General features: G+C 39.4%; 1 protein-coding gene across 2 annotated transcripts; it reads left to right on the top strand.

The window, feature by feature from the left end:
- Positions 1–1025: 1025 nt before the first annotated feature.
- On the top strand, positions 1026–15197 carry PAP26 (purple acid phosphatase 26). 2 transcript variants are annotated; one of them, XR_013582767.1, is made up of 10 exons: positions 1026–1207; positions 2225–2407; positions 3046–3246; positions 4233–4344; positions 12472–12695; positions 13265–13403; positions 13503–13723; positions 14418–14505; positions 14583–14744; positions 14957–15197. XR_013582767.1 is itself a non-coding variant. In XM_078581588.1 (10 exons), exons 2-10 carry the CDS (start codon positions 2246–2248, stop codon positions 15033–15035), a joined length of 1422 nt encoding a protein of 473 aa, XP_078437714.1. In that variant the 5' UTR covers positions 1029–1207; positions 2225–2245; the 3' UTR covers positions 15036–15197. The 2 variants fall into 2 exon arrangements, 1 of the variants encoding a protein (XP_078437714.1); XM_078581588.1 differs by having other exon boundaries at positions 1029–1207; positions 14384–14505.
- The last annotated feature ends 6519 nt before the right edge of the window (positions 15198–21716 follow it).

The raw sequence follows: 21716 nt of genomic DNA, 5'->3' as shown, positions 1-21716 counted from the left end.
CGTGCATCAACAAAGCTGCATCATGATAACTCTAAATTTAAGGGTTTAATGTCATTATCTTATTTTCAACTTTAGAGAAAATGTTTATCAATGATTTTACACTTAAATACTCTATAATTAATATACTGTAAGGGGTTGATACGTAGGGAGGAACTTTCAGTTTTGGAAATCTTTTAATCTTGTAATGAGATAGATGAGCTAACAAGTGAAGTCGTATCTTTTTTGGACTTTTCAGAATTCTGTAGTTTTTTTATAATTTTATGGGTTATATATCGAGCAGAAAAGGAATAAAAAAGGAAGAAATAAGGAAGAAATCCTACTTAATATTTTTAACGCAGCTAAACCATCAAAGGTAATATTTAAAAGGAGAAATACATATTTTCTGGATTTTTAGATACTTTTTTGTGAAACTAATTTCTAAGATAAATAATAGGAATGCTAAATACTATTTATACATGTTACCTATTTTTATTTAGTGATTAAAACAGTTATAAATGAAAAGTACCTTGTCAACTGGCTTGGGGACCTGGGCTCCTGAATTAGGTGCATCTGCACGATCCGTTGATCGCCTTGACTAGGCTTGTAGTTATCCAAAGTCCGAGATTATACAAATCTAATAAAAATTTTACGCCGGATCTCGTCATTTGATATCTAATGTCAGATATCTGATTATACATTTTGATGTCATATCATTACTGTAGCAACCATATGGAGATATCAGTTAATCCCATCCCCCACTCTGGACCAATGTTGGTATCTGATATCGTTAATCCGGCAATGGCGAACACTAATCCCTTCCCTCCAGTGGGCGTCCCGTCTCGTTTCATCCCGTTCCGTCCCGTCCTGCCTTCCTGTTACTAACGGACTTCTCGTCCGGGACGACAAGTTCGTCCCGTGTGCAAAGCAGATAAGAGCGGTTGCTCACCCGCGGTTCACCGAATGTTCACGGAACTCTAGGTAAATCCGGTTACGCTGCACCGAAGGGTGAGCATAAGTTAGAGGATTAATCCACGCAAACAAACAAAAGAGATCCGGCGGAGCAGTCTACCGCTTCCGTCGTCTTCTTCTCCTTTTCAGGAATATGGAGAGAAGATAGACTGCGCAGGGAGAGCAATCGTCTTGATCCACTACTGATGAATGCGTGCTTTCGTTTCTTCTCGTAGGAATCTCCGAAAGTCTTGTTGATCTTCTTCATCGCTCTCCACTGGTATGATCTAATTTTCTTCTTTTTTTCTGCTCGGCCGCATCTTTTTTCTATTGAAAGTGTTGGATTCTACTGGAGAAAGTATGATTCGGCGTGTTTGTTTAAGTCCGATCGAGGTTACTTGTGAATCTGTGACGTTAATTTGGACTTGTGCTTTGTTAGTGACCTCTAGTTTCAATAATCATTTTTTTCCGTGGGCGAAGATTTTTTTAGTACGAATATTTCTCGATTATTCGTTTAATCTGTGCGTTCAAGTTTGAGGAAGATTAGCAGGAAAATAATTATTACTTCAAATTCTGATTTACGCAAGGGAAGGTCGGGTACCGCGGTCCGGCATGATTCCTTTATTGCTATTGATGTTCCTGGCGAATCTATGGCGTAAATTTTGACTGTGCCATATTATTGACCTCTAGTTTAAGAATCTTTTTCCCTGGGAGAATAATTTTCTAATACGTATATTTCTCGAAGATTCGTATAATCTAAATGTATGTTCGAGTTTGAGGACAATGAGTTGTTTCGCACTTCTCACTCATGGACAATCGATGTTTTTGTTTTTTTTATATTAGTTTTTGTTTCGTAGTAAGCGCTGCAGATATATAGGCTGAGTTTTGTAACCGGAGACAAAAACTTTGATTTATCTCAAAACGTGAGAATGGATTGCTTACAGGGATTCTTAACCTTGCTTGTCCTTGGAAGAGCATCTCACCACACATTTTGTTTCTTATCTTTGACGCTATTAAAACCTTCTCTCGATATATATATCGCAACTTTATACATAAACCGAGATGAAATATTTTGAAATTTATATTTTAAAATAGAATTAAATCCGTCTTTTTCCCTCCCGTTGCTTCTTATTAATGATGTCCCACGAGGCAGAATGATCGACATCGTTGCTTTTTTTATATCGTCTGGAAACAGTGACTTCGCCTTTGATTGTTAAGTTCTTTTCTCTTCAAGAAATATTACTCGTTAAGAGTGACAAGGATAAGTAATTCATTAATGCTTTGTTATGATGCTCAGGTGAAAATTTTTCATTTGAAAATGGTTCCCCTCCTGCTATCAACCTTAATTTTTCTCGTGTCATTTGAGCCTGCACTATCGGGTATCACAAGCTCCTTTGTCCGAAACCAGTGGCCAGCAGTAGACATCCCTCTAGACAATCAAGTGTTTGCCACACCGAAGGGTTACAATGCACCTCAGCAAGTACGATGTTTTCTTCAATCATAGAACTCAAGTGGTTATCCCGAATATTTAATTAATGCTAAATTAGCTTTTAAAAATTTTAAAATATCAGCATTGTGTGCTATTTTTTTACACATTTTTTGCGTCTTCTCTCAAGAAAAAAGTTTTTTTATTTGATTTATCCTTGTCTTTTGGTGATTATGCACCTACGAGAGTTCAAGGTTCTCGGTTTTTTCCTCCTCAAAGTTATGTTCCTTAAGGCTTGTAGTTTTCTCAGAGTTATCTACTTTTTAACTGTGCTGATACTTAAATAAGTTTGTTTTAACACATTTATGTTCCAATCTAATGATCTCTCATAGAACTATGTGGATCGTCCAGTGGAATGAGTTCACACTCTCTATGGCATAGGAATCTATCTTCCCTTCAAATTACATGGGATCTCTGATTTTGTCCTCATCAATATTTCATCGCATTGAATTGGTCAATGGATACTTCTGTTAAATTACTCGGCAACATAATAAATTTTTCTCGATAACGACTTCTACCTTATTGTGGAAATCATGTGGAAAATTATTTTGTTTTTTATATCACACGGTTCTTTGTTATTTTGACTCTTTGTACCCTTTTTAATTTTCAATTTTCTCAATGTTATTTTTTAGGTACACATAACCCAAGGAGATTATGATGGGAAATCTGTCATAATATCCTGGACTACTTTTGAAGAACCAGGTTCAAATGAACTGCTATACAGCTCAGTGCCTCATCAGTATGACCAAAGAGCCGAAGCCAAAGTTCTGAACTACACATATTACACTTACAAATCCGGCTATATCCACCATTGCCAAGTGGATGGTTTGGAGGTTAGCCAACTGTAACTCCAGTAATCTGACGTTGATATGCTGACACTAAGCTCTTTTCTTTACTTCTTATGGACTATCTCTTTTCACATGAGGCATTGTAAGGCAAATTTTCAAAAAAAAATCCTATGGCTTGATTCCCTTATCTTTTCATCAATTTTGGAAATTTGGAGTGAACAAATTCTTATTCTGTTAATTATTGGGCCACTGTTGCATGGAAATCGATTAACCTTCTGTTGACCCTTTACTATTCTCTTTGAAAAATCTCTCCATCACAATAAGCCAAATCGCTGAAAAATTTTCACACATGTTGAGAGTCATGAAATCATGTCATCGTTTAAAACTAAGTTATTGGGTGTTGAGAGTCATGTTGAGACTCCTCTGTATATATATTTTGTAATCGATTTTTTTTTTTTGAAGAAAAATTTTAATTGTTTTATTGTCGAAATCATTTTTCTTAAAACAAATCTAAGGCAGCTGGGTTGTCTTGCTAATAAAACTATGCTTCAGTCTGTCTATTCTATTAAGGTGGACCGAATGACAAGCATAACCGTCCCTCTCTCTTCAACTAATAAAACTCCTAATGAGCCCGCAGCTATCAGCAGTTAGCCATTTGGTTTAGTCTGCTTATCCATATTGCAACTGTTGTGTCTTCTCCATCAGCAGACATTCATTCAGCATTGTGGCGTATATCAACGGTCAGAAAATTTCTAGCAGACATAATGTCAAGAATGTGTTATAATAATCCATGCTTTATATTGTTCCAAGTGAGAATGAGAATTTTATGTATTGTCTATTGGTGGGCCCTCAAAGATCCTCATGGTTACTGGAAGGGCTGTTGTTATCTTGTTATTTTAATTGTAATAACCTGAGCAGGCAATATTCTATTGACGGATATTTACGGTCTTGAAACTAGTACTGTTTTGAATAAAAACATATCTGTTTTTCCTTGTTTTTTATTTCTTGCTAATGTTATGGCTTTCTGACAGTATAACACCAAGTATTACTACAAGATTGGGTCAGGAGACATAACTCGCGAATTCTGGTTTCAAACTCCCCCAAAGCTTGGTCCAGATTCATCTTACAAATTTGGTATTATAGGTAACAACACAAAACCCATTCCTCGTTGACCAATTCTTGGATACTGACCTTTCTCTTAGGACAATCCAACACAGTCTTCTATAAATTCGGTGAAGTAGCAAAATGCAACATAGAAATTGATCATTCTATAAATGGCGTTGTATTATTTGCATGAATGCATTCATTAATTCCATGGCATCTTACAAGGAAATCAATATTAATGTCCATCCCTTCTTCAAAAAAAAAAAAAAATTAATGTCCATCTTAATGGTCGACTAACAGATATGAGAGTTCTAAAATAGGGTCATTGTCAGCTGGTCATGTAGGTTTGACCAGTCGACCGGCCCTCCATCTGGCCTTTTGATCAGGTCGGCATAGTTGGACAAATGCTTGGGTCGAGTCTGGTCAGCTGACATGACTGCATATTGACTTGAACCCCCACCCACTGCTGGGTCTGGCCATATTGAGTGGTCTCACAATACAAATAATTGCATCACTTCGACATTATATATTAATATTATTATTAGCCCCTGTTTCAAATCAGTTCTTGCTGGGCAGACTGGATCTCATAACCAGACCTGATATGGACACCCAACCTACCCAAAAGAATTAATATGTTGACTGGGTGGGTGATGTAGCCCAGAAGCCTATTTATTGAGGCATATTAGCAACTTGGGGCCCAAGAAGGAGATTCTTTTAGATCTGACAGGATTTGCAGAAAATTACCTAGAGCCCCTCAAAATCCTCTGACAGGATCCTCTAACAGGAAATTCTCTGACATGATCCTCTGACGGGATTTTCTCTGACAGGATTTTCTCTGACAGGATCTTCTGACATGTTCATATCTGCCAGAATCCTCTGACAGATTCTTCCTCTGCCAGAATCTCTGCTCTAACTTATGAGAGTTGCATATCTTCTGTTTTGTCCCATCAAGATCTTCTTGCGCTACACAAATATCACCTGACAGCTTCTACAGGCCCCAGAATCTGCAGGATATCTCTGCTTAGGCCTGTCAGGCTGCTTATCCTTTGTTTTAGCTTGTCAGAGTTGTTTTTCTCAATTTTTAGAGTTGTCCTTTCATGGGTACAATCACTATGGACGACCATGCACTTGTTGTGGCCTATATAAGGGCCCATGTGAATGATTATTGTCGATTCTTCAAGTGGCTCAGTGTGATAGAGAGAGAGAAAGAGTAGAGAATGGAAAAGGCAGAAGAACAGAAAAACTATTATTCAAAAGTATGCTTTAACAGTACAATTTGCCTCTTTATAGAGTGATAACTAGCCGTTAGTAACGGCTAGTAAAACCAGCCGTTATGACTCACCCGATTTGTTATTCTAAATCGGGTAATGGGCCATATGGACCCGATAGTGATAAATAAGCCTTATTTTAGGCCCAACTGATGATACATTGTTTTTTGGCTTATTATACCCGTACATTCAACACTCCCCCTCAAGTGCAGGAATGTATATTCGCCATTCCAAGCTTGGGCACCAAGTATTGCAGGCTCTTCGTAGGTAAACTAATACAGTCTTCTCGGAAATCTTTAAGTACAAACCATTATTAACTAGGAGAAAAGTACAATATTTATTGATTAAAATTGATGATACAAGTATGCAGGCCCTCTCTCTCAGGATATGACCCACTAGACAATCACATGTCTCCCAATCTCTTCAGGATTAACTTAAGAGCCTTAGGAATCACTCCTTCTCCTTGAATGTTTTTCCTGGACTATACAACACTTACCTATACATATAGTATCCTCATTTAGGCAGTTATACTGCCTCTTCAGTTGGCCCCTTCGAACATATCCAAGGGTGCCGTCTCTTGACCACCCCCCTTGGCTTCTTCTTCAAAAGATGCTTTTGGCAGCTCCTCTTCAGATGCCTTAGTTGCTTGCATGTGATTGCTTGACGCCCAGCCTTCTAATGGTATATGTGAGTTGTTCTCATAATCGTCATAACCATAATAACTGTCATTTCTCATACTCAGTATTGATTTATTCCTTCTTTTATATGCTTTAGGAAGATTCATATCATAAACCCTTAGTGAAGATGTCTGCACATTGTTCGTCAGAATTGACATGGTCTGTCTTCAAAATTCCTTGCTCCAAATGATCTTGAATGTAGAACCGGTCAATATTGACATGTTTCATCTTGTCGTGATCAACTGGATCATGAGCTATGCTGATAGCAGATTTGTTGTCGCAGCGGATGACAATTGGAATATATAGTTAATCTTTAGGTCGTCTAGTACGTATTTAATCCACATTACTTCATCAATTCCTTTGGACATAGCTCGAAATTCAGCTTCTGTACTGGACTTGGAGACGACACTTTGCTTCTTGCTTCTCCAAGTTACTAAGTTTCCTCCAAGTATTGTGCAATACCCAGTAGTTGACCTGTAGTCAAGACGAGAACCAGCAAAGTCAGAATCAGTGTATAAGATAAGGTCAAGTTTACCTGTTTTCCTGTATGCAATGCCCAGTCCTGGCGGTCCCTTTAGGTACCTGAGAATTCTGTTAACAGCTTGAAAGTGAGAGTTTCTAGGTGAGTGCATAAATTGACTTAAAACATTTACTGCATAACATATACCCGGTCGGGTATGTGACAGATATAAGAGTTTTCCAACAATATTTTGATATGAGTTAACGTCTACTCTAGGTTCATCCTCATTGATAGTTAATTTATGATTAACTTCAATCGGTGTCTCGTTGGTATGGCAATTCATGTGCTTTGTTTCCTAAAGAAGTTCCAGGATATATTTTTGTTGTGTCATTAAAATTCCTTCGCTTGAGCGTGCAAATTCAATCCCCAAAAAATACTTTAGGGGCCCCAATTGTTTGACCCGAAAGTTTTTATCTAAGTGTTTTTCAAAATCTTTTATTTCTTCTAGATTATTTCCTGTAATTATATAGTTCAAAAAAAAAATCCTGTAATTATAATATCATCTACATACACTATCAAAATTGTTATCAGTCCTTGAGACATATCCTTAAAAAACATAGTGTGTTCACCATTACATTGCTTGTACCCAAGGTTCTTCATGGTTTGGGTGAATCTCCCAAACCATGCTCTAGGTGATTTTTTTAATCCATACAGAGCTTTTCGGAGTCTGCATACTTTTCCTTCCTTGATTTGCTTTATCTTCATAGCCTGGCGGGACATCCATGTAGATTTCTTCTTTTATGTCTCCATGAAGGAAAGCATTTTTGATATCATACTGATTCAAAGGGCAATCTAGGTTGACAGCTAATGAAAGTAAAATTCTGATGGTATTGATCTTTGTTACTGGGGCAAATGTCTCCTGATAGTCAATTCCATAGGTTTGAGTATACCCTCTGGCTACAAGTCTAGCCTTATATCTTTCTAGACTACCATCTGATCTACATTTTAGAGTATATACCCACCTACAACCTACAGTTTTTTATCCCTAGGACGTTCCACAATCTCCCAGGTATTGTTTTGTATTAGTGCCTTCATCTCCTCATCCATTGCCTCCTTCCATCTGATATTCTTCATAGCTTCTTGTGGAGATTTTGGGATAGGGATATCTTGGATTTTTGTAAGAAAAACCTCGTATCAAGGTGATACCTTCTGGTAGTTTAGATAATTAACCATCAAATAAGGAACTGGTGTCGCACTAGCTCGAGTTCCCTTAACACAATCGGCCAATCATCTCCTCCACCATCAGTGACTCTTTCTTCATCTCCAGATATCACTCCCACTTTAATAGAAACTTCGCCCCCTTCACCCAAGTCCGTGACTTCTTTGTTTTTTTCCTTTCTCTTTCGCTGGTAATATTTTGGGTATGGAGATATTTGATGTAAGACTTCTAAATTTTCCATTTTATCTCCTGTTTCACTAGAGTTGCATAAGTCATCACTGGATTTTCCATCTTCTACTATTGGTTCCACAGTTTGTGGTTCGATCAAATGGATAGATATAGAATCGGTTCCATGTTCAGGGAATTTTTGATGGTGGTTGGACTATCGTTCTCACTAGTGAGTAAGTGAGATATATCTCTATGAGCCTCAGTACCTTTGGGTTTATATAGTAAAACGAATTTTCATCGAATACTACATCCTTGGTTACCATATACTTACGAGTAATAGGGTGATACAACTTGTATCCTTTTTGAGTAACAGAATATCCAATAAAGACACACTTCAGTCCTTTCGTAGACCATTTGTTCTGTTAATATGCATGGTTATATACATATCCAACACAACCAAATGTCTTGACAAGTAAACCAGTTTTCAATTTCACATTTGGGTAGTGTGTTTCTAGTAGTTTGATACTATCCAATAGTAGCGTTATTCAATCGAAGGCAAAAAGTGTCACAAACATAGATCGTCCAAGAATTAGGGAAATGTGGCTTGAGAATGTTAGTATCTGGTAGATCTTGACGGCTCCCCCTCCTGGTAGGAACTCCTTCACGATATTGGGCGGCTCCTCCTCGTCAGGGCGGGCTCCTCCTTCCGGATCAGCTGGCGACGCAGATCTTCTGCTCCTCCAGCCTCGACCTCCGGCTCTCAGTCGACAACTTCAGGAGATGGAATCATGTCCTGCATACCTGGTCACCATCTTTATTTATAGGGCCGCGGTCCTGGCCCTTCCCCTCCTGTCTGCTCATATAAGCTGGTCAACGGGCCGTTGGCCCGTTCTTGTTTTCCTTCTTTGGTATTTCTTATAGTAATGCCTATCATAGTTCTAAGGGACTTCTGAATTCTAAAACTCTAGAAGGAATTCGATTTATAGGTGTGTGGCTGTCATTACTGCAAAACCCCATAGGTTTGCAGGAACATTTCCATGTATGAGAAGAGTTCTCCCCTTATCAACAGTATCTCCTAGTTTTCTTTCAGCCAGACCATTTTTTTGTGGTGTATAAGGACATGCAGTTTCATGTCTTATTCCCTCAGATCTGAAAAATTCCACTAACTCATTGTTAAGAAAATCCTTGGCATTGTCAGTTCTTAATCCTTGGACTGGGTCACCAAATTGTCTTTTGATAAGGTTACACAGTCCTTTCAGATTCTTAGTAACCTCGGTTTTATGTTTGAGTAGAAAAACCCAACTATATCGACTATAATCATCTGTACATACTAGGAAATATCGATGTCCTAGTATGTCTAGTTGGGGGGATGGTCCATATACATCACAATGGATGTTTTGGAAAGGCTTGGTCATTCGAGTTTTACTAGGAGGATAGGGAACTCTTTTGAACATTCCCAATCGACAAGCTTCACAAATGATATGTTCCACCAAAATATCCTTAAAGAGGTGTGGGTACATGTGTTTCAGGAGGTGAATAGAAGGATGACCCATTCTTTGATGGATCTCCATAACAGAGGCTTGGGATGATATTGCTGCAACTTTGGGTTCGTCTCTTATCAGGGTGCTGGGAGACTTCTAAGGTAGATAGTAGAGGCCTTGTTGAACCTTAGCTATTCCAATCTTCCACCCGAGATCCTTATGACATAGATAGGCATCCAGATTATCAAATAGTATATTATACTCCCTCATTTTCGCAAGCTGTTGTACTGAAACTAGGCTTACAAACAATTTTGGGACATGTAATGCATTGGTTATTTCCTCAATGGGTTGAATGTTCATATTACCAATGCCAACTACTGGAAGTAGTGTGCCATCAGCAGTTTGAATATGCTTTCCAGGAGCAATTTTCTCATATGTTGCAAAGATTTCTCTTCTTGATGACATATGATCGGTTGCTCCTGAGTCTAGGATCCAAGCTTTTTCTGGATTCCTAGTAAACAAAGTAATATGAGTAAGTATTTCCCTTTTACCAGTGTTCACCATGGATGTTGACCGGATGACAGTGCCAGAGTTGATGATTGACTTCAAGGTCTGAATTCTTGGACCATCTTTTTGAAGTCCTGGGCTGAGGGAAGATTGTCTGAATTGGTTGCTCCTTGTCGGGCTAGGTGAGCTCTGGCAATGTGTGGAGGCTTTCCATGAAACTTCCAGCACTTATCTTTGACATGGCCCTTTTCTTGCAGTAGTTGCAGACCAACACTTCCTTATTCATCTTTTCAGCTCCAGCAGAGATCTGACCTTTGGCATATGCTGTACTCTCAATGATGCCACAAGATGCATTCAAACGACTCTCTTCCTGCATGACTTTGGTCACTGCCTGATCAAAGGTGGGCTCTTCCTCCCTGTTGTATAATTGGCTCCTGATCATTTCAAATTCAGGTCTGAGCCCTTGTAAAAACTGACACAGCCGATTTGTAGCTTCATGAGCTCTGGTGACTGGGTCTGTCGATGGTGGTCGGCAATGATCCAACTCATTATGGATATCCCTCAACTTCTTTGAGTAAGTCAGGACATCCATATCTCCTTGCTTGAGAGTGTAGGTTTTCACAATAAGATCAATGATCTTTTTTTTGTCATCCCTTTTAGAATGACTTCGACAAATTGCTTCCCACAAAGCCTTTGCTGTTTCATAGGAAGAGCATCTTGCTATTTGCTCTGATGCAATAGAGTCTAATAGCCATGCAAAAAAAAACTCCTCCATTATCCATTTCTGGTAATTTGGATGAGTTTCACATGGACAGTCTTCTGTGAGGTGATAGATGAGCTTTCTGGGCTTTAAGGCTGCTTGGATATTTCTCTCCCATAACAGGAGATTATTCCCATTAAAGATATTGCACTTGGCAATTACTGGGAGTTGTGTAAGCCATCTATCAGCAAACAGAATCTGATTACCTGATGATGACACCATATGAGAGGAAGATTTTGCAGTCTCTTCTGCCATGGCTCCTTAGAGAACAAAAAAATGAGTAGAAGATTGATGCCCTCCACTAATCTACGTATTGTCCCGAGGAGAGATCAAGTCAAGACAACTCAGATGAAAACCAACGAGTGCTTAAACATTCATTCCACGAAATATGCCCACTCTCGGATAGATTGTAGAGATGAGAAAACAAGAGAAAGAAAGGATAGAATGGGAGGAACTCTTGAAAGAGACGCTCCCCTCTGGTCGCGGCCCTGTCCCGCTTCCAGCCGTCAGTTGCTGTTGCAACTGCCCTGCGACAACTACGAAAATGCCAATACCCCGGGGTTTCCCACTTGCAGCTATTTAAGCTGCATTGGCACGTGAGATGCCCCCCTTCACACGTGCTCTTCACGCCAGCATTCTTCTTTTCTTTGATATTTCTTGGAGAAGAAACGACTTGTATCAAAGATCCTCCTGTGGGATGAACTGCAGCTCCAACGATCACAGGCTTCTCAGACGATCACAGAGCAGGCTCTGATACCATGTCGATTCTTCAAGTGGCTCAGTGAGAGAGAGAGAGAGAGAGTAGAGAATGGAGAAGGCAGAAGAACAACAGAAAAAAGTATTATTCAAAAGTATGTTTTAACAGTACAATTCGTAACTCTTTGTAGAGTGATAACTAGCCATTAGTAACGGCTAGTAAAACCAGCCGTTATAACTCACCCGATTTGTTATTACAAATCGGGTAATGGGCCATATGGACCCGATAGTGATAAATAAGCCTTATTTTAGGCCCAACAGATAATACATTGTTTTTTTGCTTATTATGCCCGTACATTCAACAATTATCATTGAAGTCTATTGTTTTGTAGAAACTGTTGTTTCTCCCCTCTAAGTGTTCTCTTTGCTAGAGAGTGCTTTAGTGTTTGTGGATTCAAGCACAACCAGTTGTGGACTCAAGGGTTGGAGAAGCTAGTTATGTGGATTCAGGACTTGGCTCCTTCAAGTAGAGCAAGGCTTGTGGATTCAAGTCTTGTTCCTACACCGTTCCTGTATTAAGGCTGAGTCAGTTGGGTAACTGAACCACTGCGGTGGTATCCAGAACATAGGCAAGATATTTCTTGAATGAAATACCGAGTCAGGGATAAAAGAACTTTCAGATGTAATCGATATCCGCCAATGCATCTCGCGCAAAAAAAAGATAAGAAACAAAGGCGAAGTGAGTATATTCAACTGATGTAATGTCTCTGATTATTTTTGCTCTGTATTCTTAGTTATTTAGACCTATGCTCCAATGAGTCCTTTTCTATGTCAAGAATAAAATACTGCTTCTTTTAAGAATTAATAAATACTGTTTTTACAGGTATTGTAAAACTCTAAGAGGTATTCAATGATTCTTATGGCTTCTAGGTGACTTGGGCCAGACATTTAACTCCCTTTCGACTTTGGATCATTACATGAAGAGTGGAGGACAAACTGTATTGTTTGTTGGCGACCTCTCATATGCTGACAGGTACCCGTATAATGATGGCAGTCGCTGGGATTCTTGGGCTCGCTTTGTGGAGCCAAGTGTTGCATTTCAGCCTTGGATTTGGACTGCTGGAAATCATGAAATCGAATTCATCCCCGAAGTGGTAACTTTTCCTGATGGAGCATCCAAAATTAATCGTTAGCAGAATTTTTAGTACGCTTTATTTTCAACAACCGATTAGTTTCCCCTCTTGCCTCCTACTTGGAGCTCTTATAATTTTCTCAATTGTATAGACAAAGTAGAAGGTACAGAAAACATAAAATAATGAATTTGAATAGTGCAGGTGCAGCTTTTTGGTGATGCTATTAAAGATATGTTTCTCAACTTGAAAGAAGAAAATTTGACAAAGTTTACCTTAAGTGTTTTTGACCTGGATATTCTTCCGGATAGTGGAGTTTTTTGCCTGGATGTTGAAATAGTTTGTCCAAAGGAAGTAATAAACCTTAACTGTTTCATACCATTGGGGCTATTTATCCAATTATTTTCCGGATCCAATATGACAAGATCCCTGGATATTTCATGTAATCTTCTTTCAAAAATATCATGGGTCATTTTCTGTGTTGATTTTTATCAATACTTATTCCAAATCATGGGTCATTTTCTGTGTTGATTTTTATTAGTATTTATTCCAAATCATGGGTCCTTTATTTTCTTTTTATTCAAATATCGTAGGGAGAAGTAACTCCATTCAAAGCATATCTGCATAGATACCCGACACCATATGCAGCTTCAAGGAGCAGCTCTCCAATGTGGTATGCCATTAGGCGCGCAAATGCTCATATCATCATCCTTTCCAGCTACTCCCCCTTTGGTAATATAATTTCTTGAAAATTTCTTGAAAATTTACACAAATATAAGTTTGTCAAATCTTCAATGAACGTTGTTATTTTATTTTGTTTTATCTCGGCAGTAAAATACACGCCTCAGTGGTTGTGGCTGCGTAGGGAGCTGAAGAGGGTGGACAGAGACTTGACCCCGTGGCTGATTGTCATCATGCATTCTCCAATGTACAACAGCAATGAAGCCCACTTCATGGAGGGTGAAGGCATGAGATCTGTCTTCGAGAAATGGTTTGTGCGCTTCAGAGTCGACCTGGTCTTTGCTGGGCATGTGCATGCTTACGAAAGATCGGTAGGCACCTTTCTCCATCCTTATATCCATTTAAATTTGATTTATACTTGTACTCACATTAATGTTTACGTTTACATTTGTATTTCCATCTATTACATTTATATCTGTGTTTACATTTATATTTGTATTCTTACATGTATTTAAAATTATATTTGCACTTATGGTTATATCTGTATGTGTATATTATTTCAAAATTTTGATTTTTATGCTTTTATTTCTATCCAAACTACAAATTCAAACAATGTGAATTGGTTTAGTTGGCAAAAGGGTTGTTTACTGTCGGGCTTTTGGTAAATTCAAATTGTTATGGGCTTTTGATAAAGATGTGAATCCCGAACTTTCGGTTCAGTGCAGTTTTTCCTAAGTTTGTTAAAAATGGTGAATCTTAATCATCGTCTCTATTCATATCATCCCTCTATTGATTTTGTTATCATCATCATAGTTGTCATCATGATCGTCATAATTGTTGGTATCCTTCAATTAAAGTTGCCGCCATTATCATCGTCATTGTTATCTCCATCCATTCATAGAATTCAATGTACTCGTTATTATCATGAACGTGTGTCCAAGCCACAAATAGATGACCATGACACATTTGCCATCTTCAGCCAACCTTATGTCTGACCATAAATTTCAACCTTGGTATTGATTGTCCTGCAGTACCGCATCTCAAATATTGATTATCACGTGTCAGACGGAGAACATTACCCAGTGCGTGATAGCTCTGCCCCGGTGTACATCACAGTGGGAGATGGCGGCAACCAGGAGGGTCTTGCAGGGAGGTAAGACTGAACCTAATGATTAAAGCAGGCACCGATCTCAGGCGTTAATTTGAATGTGTGTTTCACCAACGGTGCAGCTTCCGCCAACCACAGCCAGATTATTCAGCGTTCAGGGAGGCAAGCTATGGGCATTCCACTCTAGAGCTGAAGAACAGGACCCATGCTCTTTACCATTGGAACCGGAATGACGATGGTGTCCTCGTGCCCACCGACACAGTTGTGTTTCAGAACCAATACTGGTGAGATTTTACATGATTTTTCTCAATATTTTGGTAGAAATTACTTGATTTTCCCTTTTTTTATTGGCTAAATTTCCATTTAAACCAGGGAACTGACTACGAAAGTAACATTTATTAATTGAGAGAAAAACCTATATTTCTCCCAGAACTAATATTGGTCAATAATAAATAATGATGGAAATAAGTATTTAATTTTGATCGTAATTGGGCAGGGGTAGCCATTCTCAAAGGAGGAAGTTGAAGAAATCTCATTGTGGGGCTCTATCTGGGGGTGCGATGGCGGCGAGCTGAGGGATAGTCCAAGGGGGGAGAATGCAGAAAAAAACTGGTATTGTACTGCTGTTTTATCTGAACAATCTGAAATTATATATGGTCTATCGTATATATATATCTGTGTATTTATTAGTGTTTGAGATACATATATATGTATTAAGAGAGCCATTTTCATTTTCATTGGAGAGACGCATTCACATGTCCAGATAGATATGTGAGTAGCACATGCTTTACAAGTCTAGCAAGAGACATGGATATTTCTACGAGAGCTTGACCGAGAATGAGAGGACTTTTATGCTTTGCTCTTGCCCAAGACGTTGCCTCTGAGGAACCATCTCACGCGCACGATGCTCCCGAGCTGACAGAGCTCATGACCGATTTCGGGGATGTCTTCCATGAAGAGCTCCTTGACGAGCTCCCACCCATGCATAGCCTCCAGCATGCCATCGACCTCGTTTCTAGAGCCTCGCTCCCAAACTTAGCGCATTACTGAATGGACCTGTAAAATACGAAGAGTTGTATCGACAAATGAAGGAGCTCCTGGACAAGGGCCTTATATAAGAGAGTCTTAGCTTGTGCGTAGAAGCTTTTGGCCAAGAGTCTTAGCCTCGGGCCGAAAAAAGATGGGATGTAGCGCATGTATTGTGACTCTCGCGCCATCAACAAGATAATGTCGAAGTACCATTTTCCTATTCCACGAGTGCCGGATTTGTTTGATCAAATGGTCGGAGCGACCCATCTTTTTGAAGATTGACTTAAGTAGCGGATACGACCAGGTCTGCATCTGACTAGGGGACGAGTGGAAGACGACCTTCAAGATCAAGGATTACCTGTTCGAGTGGAACTTCATGCCACTTGGGCTTTCCAATGCCCCGAATATGTTCCAATTGATGAACGCGACCCTAAGCTTGTTCATCGGCAGATTTGTCGTAGTCTGCTTTGACGATATATTGATCTTTAGTGGCTCCTGCATAGACCACCTACAACACCTTCGAGAGGTGTGCACTGCAAACGGGAGAAGATCTATGCTCACATGAAGAAATGCAGCTTCTTCATGAATGAGGTCTCCTTCCTCAGCTTTATCTTATCAGCTCACAGAGTTTCTGCCGATCCAGCCAAGATCGAGGCCATCACGTCGTGGCCCAAGCCCAATGATGTTCATGACGTATGTAGCCTTATGGGCTTGGCGACTTTCTACCGGAGGTTCGTCCCTGGATTTAGTGGCGCCACGACGCCCATTATTGATCTCATTTGCCTCAACAAGTTCGAGTGGACGAAGGCGGCCTATAAGGCCTTCGAGGAAATGAAGCGCTGCATGATTGAGACACCCGTTTACAATTGTGCGATTTCAGCAAGGCCTCATGCATAGCTATTGGTGGCGTACTTAGTCAAGACGAACACGCGGTAGAATATTTCAGCGAGAAATTGAACAACACGAGGCGACGATATGGCAATTACGATCGTGAATTCTATGCCCTTGTTCAGTCCCTCCGCCATTGGGGCCACTACCTCTGGCGAAGGAGTTCATACTCTTTTCAGATCATAGTCCACTCTGGCACCTGCACGACCAGAAGAAAGTCAGCGACCGACATGCTCTCTGGATTGCCTATCTACATGACTACACATTCGTCATCCAGCACAAGAAGGGAAAGAATAATGCCGCAGTTGATGCGCTTAGCAGGAGACTGGTAAGTTAAATGCATGTTTAGAAGTGTCGTTTTGATTTAAGCTTATGTAATAAATTTATAGAATTCTCTTTTTCAAAATATAGAAAGTTTAGGATGATAAAGCTTTTTTTTATCTTAATTCATTCTTGAATTAATTCATTGGAACTAAGAATTTTTATCTTAATTTTAATGAATTAATTCAAGAATGAACTAATTTTTGCATTTAATGGGCATTGATTGTGTTTTATTTTATTTTGTAATTAATCAAAATTAAGCAAAAGCTTAATAGTGATCTTAATATTTTCGGTTAAAACACTCTAGATAGGATAATTTTGATTGTTGTATCAGATTAATTTGGATCACTAAGATTTAAATCAATCTGATATATCAACACATTTTTTTATTTATTAAAATTTGGAATTTATAAGAAAGAAAGGAGTTTTGAAATTGGGCTTGAAGATGGACGGATTTCTCAACGAAATTTTGGATTTCGATATTTTAGATGTTGAGTTGAATTTTCAAACAATGAATTTATAGATCTAGAGAGAGAAAGTGGACGAATTAACCTAGAGAGAGAAAGTAAAAAAAATTGGGAGAAAATGAATTAAAGATGAAATTCGACTCTAATATAGGGATCTAAGATGCAATTTGAGATGAGACTCAATGTAGAACTAAGAATTGAAGATCGGATCCTGAATCAGATTCAAATTTTAATGTTAATCACCATTCAAATCAACTCCAAGGGCATGTATATTTCACCCATACCTTAGCGTTTTGAAATCGTTCAAGAAGAAGTTCAAATAGTGAAGAAACTTAGAACTTTGATGTTTGAACCATGATCTGTCAACTTCAGAAGCAACACTTATGTCCTTCCTGACCAAATTCTTGGGGAAGAGCTTCCTCGATCATTTTCCCCTTCTTCCCAACCTCTATTTAAAGATCCAACTCATGGATCGTAGAGGGTGAAAAGACAAACCTACCTTCAAAATTTGGGCGCAATTGGATAGCTAGATTTCTAGATAACGCCATTTCACTAGTGATTAATCCTAGACATTGGATTTACTTTATCTCTCCTCCACGTAGGTAGAAATGGCATTTTCTGATTTGTCTCCTTGTTTTCTCTGCCTTGGATAGCACACTGCCATGTTTTTATGCACTTTCAAAGGGCACGATCATTGGTTAATCGCGATTCCTCTTGAGTGGCTAGGATGGCCCCATGTTGTCGAATACGCATTCCTATAAAAAATTTAAAGGAAAGAAACACATTTTTTTTCTTTTTTTGTTTTCTTACAATAAATACATGCAAAATCGATTGCCGCGTGCATTTATTACGCAGAATATTCCAAAAATATAAAATACAAATTTTTACCTTCTCCTTGTTGCTTGTGCCAGGTTATCTAAATAATGATTTGCTCATTATGGCATCGCGCATTGTGATGCCATAATGAGCCGATAAAGTGCTCGTTGGACCTATCCAATCATTTGCCCAAATTTCAGGTGACTGATGTGGATGCTTTGTAATTTTAACTAAAAAGTACTTCTTAAACATCGTCACACGACGTAGTTCGTGATCCCAGCTTCAAGTATCCGGCGTAGTTCTTACTTGTAAGTAGTGTGCTTTATTTCTTTGTAGTTTCATTTCCCTTGACTGATTCGGATTGGGCCACTGTTTTGGGCCTCGTCCGTTATTATCATCATCTCTTTGTAATGAACATTTTAGAAGAATATCGTCACACGACGGTACCTCATAGGCCCTTGGACCTCATTCTAGTAGAACCACATACTAGGGCTTGCGAGGATGGCATTGCATTCGCACAACATATTAGGGACATGCATCGTGACATGCATATCACATTGTCACACAAACCGAGAAGTACAAGGTCGTTGCTGATGTGAGTCGTAGGTCAGTTAGCTACGCTGAGGGAGATCTAGTCATGATCAGGTTGAGGCCCGAGAGATACTGATTGGGGACCATCGCGACTACATCAACACGGGACAAGTTCAACTGCGCCGCGCTGCTCGAGCTGATGTTCGTGATCCCAGCTTCAAGTATCCGGCGTAGTTCTTACTCGTAAGTAGTGTGCTTTATTTCTTTGTAGTTTCATTTCCCTTTGACTGATTCAGATTGGGCCACTATTTTGGGCCTCGTCCGTTGTTATTATCATCTCTTTGTAATGAACATTTTAGAAGAATATCGTCACACGATGGTTTTCCCCTGTTGTTGGCCACTTGGGCATCCTCCCTCCCTATATAAAGGGATGGTATGTCCAGGACACCTTAGGTTGTATCTTGAAATTTGAAGTATCTTGTTCTTTAGAGTTCTCGTTTCCCGCTTAGTTAGATCAACAGTTCACCGCGTTGAGATCACTCCGTTGAAGAACCGCTGACAATGACACATCCTCTTCGTGATGGCGCACACCATCTCGAACCGTCGACTATGCCGTCTGCGCCGCCTGCCACCGTCGTCGACTGCCGGGTGAAACTTCTCGTCTATCGCATTTTGAATCCATTGTCCCTTTTCTTTAGTCGAGTTTTGTGTTTTTTCGCACTCGTTTTGTTTTCGTCACATTGCAACACGTCCCGTATGTCCGTTTTCATCGTCATAGGTAGGGGGTCAAACATTTGGACCCCCTCCCTTGCCTTTCCCTTTCTTTTATTTGCTTTATTGCCCTTCATTGTTGTAAAAGAGGGGGCCCATTATATAAGGGCTCCCCTTAGTGGACCTACCCACTTCTCCCTTGCTTAAGAGCCCATTAGGGGCCCAATAATTCCCCTACTTAAGGGAATAGTGGGCGCCGTAAGAGACTCAGATTTGTTTTCTTTTGAAATTTGGGTTGAGTTTTCTTCAAGGAAGACAGGTCTCCCCCTCCCACACAGGAAGAAGGGAGGGTGAAGAAGGGGACATGAAGGACGGGATGGAGGAAAGATCATGGAAGGGTGGAGGCGATCTTGCTCGCCAGAATCGGTGGAACAGTTCACCCACTTTTTCCCCCACGGTCACCTCCTCTCCTCACCGAACAACAACGCGGTGATCTTCCAACTGCTGCCTCTAGAGAGGATGATCACTCGTGGACAGCCCTGAAGATTGCCTTTTAACCTGTCAATCCGTCTTGGCCACTGCAGGTTATCACCGTCGGACAGAATTCCCCGAATGGCCAACTTGCACCAATTTAGGCGTGGAATTTGGGCACGATAGGCCGACCAACACAAGATCGGACGGCTGAATTCAGTGCGGCGGTCGACGGCACCGATCTACGGCCGATTCTATTGGTGGACGGCTCCTTGCAACCGCATCTCAAGGAGGGGGGAATTCATTCCGTGGATTCAATTTTCCCGTCGGGATCCACCGGAGACTTCCGTAAGACCAACATCAGTGATCCACGTTTGCTAAGAGCGTTGATCCAGCCAGGCTAAGCGGCCCAACCACAGAGGGATATAGCCTCTGCCTGATGATTCAGCGCCGGACAGATCATAAACGACCAGCCCGTGTCGACCTGGCCGCCGCCCGTCGCACGATACACACCATCACTGTGGCCAACTAACCCAATGCCGACTAGATAGAGATATAGAAAAAAAGATAGATATAGAGATAGAGATAGAGATAGAAATTGAGATAGAGATATCAAGTAGAGATAGGTATAGAGACGGAGACACAGAGAGAGATACATATACAGATAGAGATAAAGATATAAATAGAGATAGAGATGGAGATAGAGATAGAGATAAAGATAGGGATAGAGATAGAGATATAGATATAGATAGAGATAGAGATAGAGATAGAGATAGAGATAGAGATAGAGATAGAGATAGAGATAGAGATAGAGATAGAGATAGAGATAGAGATAGAGATAGAGATAGAGATAGAGATAGAGATAGAGATAGAGATAGAGATAGAGATAGAGATAGGGATTGGGATAGAGATAGAGATAGACAAAGACATAGAGATAGACATAGAGATAGAGAAAGAAATAGCGATAGACATAAAGATTAAGATAAAAATAAAGATAGAGATAGAGATAGAGCTCGAGATAGAGATAGAGATAGAGATAGAGATAGGGATAGAGATAGAGATAGAGATAGTGATAGAGATAGAGATAAAGATAGAGATAGAGTTAAAGATAGAGAGAGAGATACAGATATAGATAGAGCTAGAGATAGACATAGACATAAAGAAAAAGATAAAGATAGAGATAGAGACAGAGATTGAGATAGAGATAGCGAAAGAGACATAGAGTTAGATATAGATATAGAGATAAAGATAGAGATAGAGATAAAGATAGAGATAGAGACAGAGACAGACATAGAGATAGAGATAGAGATCGATATAGAGATAAAGATAGAGATTAAGATAGAAATAGAGATAGAGATAGAGATAAAGATGGAGATAGAAATAGATATAGAGATAGAGATAGAGAAAGAGATACAGATACAGATAGAGATAGAGATAGAGAGAGAAATAGAGATAGTGATAGAGATAGAAATAGAGAGAGGGATACGGATACACATAGAGATTAACATACAGATTGAGATATAAATAGAGATAGATATAGCGATAGAGATAGAGCTAGAGATAGAGATAGAGATAAAGATAGAGATAGACATAGAAATAGAGGTAGAGATAGAGAGATATATAGATAGAGATAGAGATAGATTTCGAGATAGGGATAGTGATAAAGATATAGAGATAGAGATATAGATAGATATAGCGATAGAGATATAGAGATAGAGATAGAGATAGAGATAGAGATAGATGTAGAGATAGAAAAAGAGATAGCAATAGAGATAGAGATAGTGATACAAATAGAGATAGAGACAGAGATAGAGATAGAGATAGAGCTAGAGATAGAGATAGAGATAGAGATAGAGATACAAATTGAGATAGAGATAGAGATACAAATAGAGATAGAGATATAGATAGAAATAGAGATAAACATCGATATAGAGATAGAGACAGAGATAGAGACAGAGATAGAGACAGAGATAGAGATACAGAGATAGAGATAGAGATAAAGATAGAGAGAGATTGAGATGA

Source organism: Wolffia australiana, chromosome 10 (assembly GCF_029677425.1).
Source record: "Wolffia australiana isolate 7733 chromosome 10, ASM2967742v1".
NCBI lineage: Eukaryota > Viridiplantae > Streptophyta > Magnoliopsida > Alismatales > Araceae > Wolffia > Wolffia australiana.
This window is presented reverse-complemented; position numbering and strand designations above follow the sequence as displayed.

What these genes read in the sequence shown, in the direction of transcription:
- PAP26 (XM_078581588.1), top strand. Translation starts at nt 2,246, where the DNA reads ATGGTTCCCCTCCTGCTATCAACCTTAATTTTTCTCGTGTCATTTGAG. An exon ending in GCCAAGTGGATGGTTTGGAG is followed by an intron (nt 3,247 to 4,232) that starts GTTAGCCAACTG and finishes GCTTTCTGACAG; the next exon opens with TATAACACCAAGTATTACTA. An exon ending in TTCCAGCTACTCCCCCTTTG is followed by an intron (nt 13,404 to 13,502) that starts GTAATATAATTT and finishes TTATCTCGGCAG; the next exon opens with TAAAATACACGCCTCAGTGG.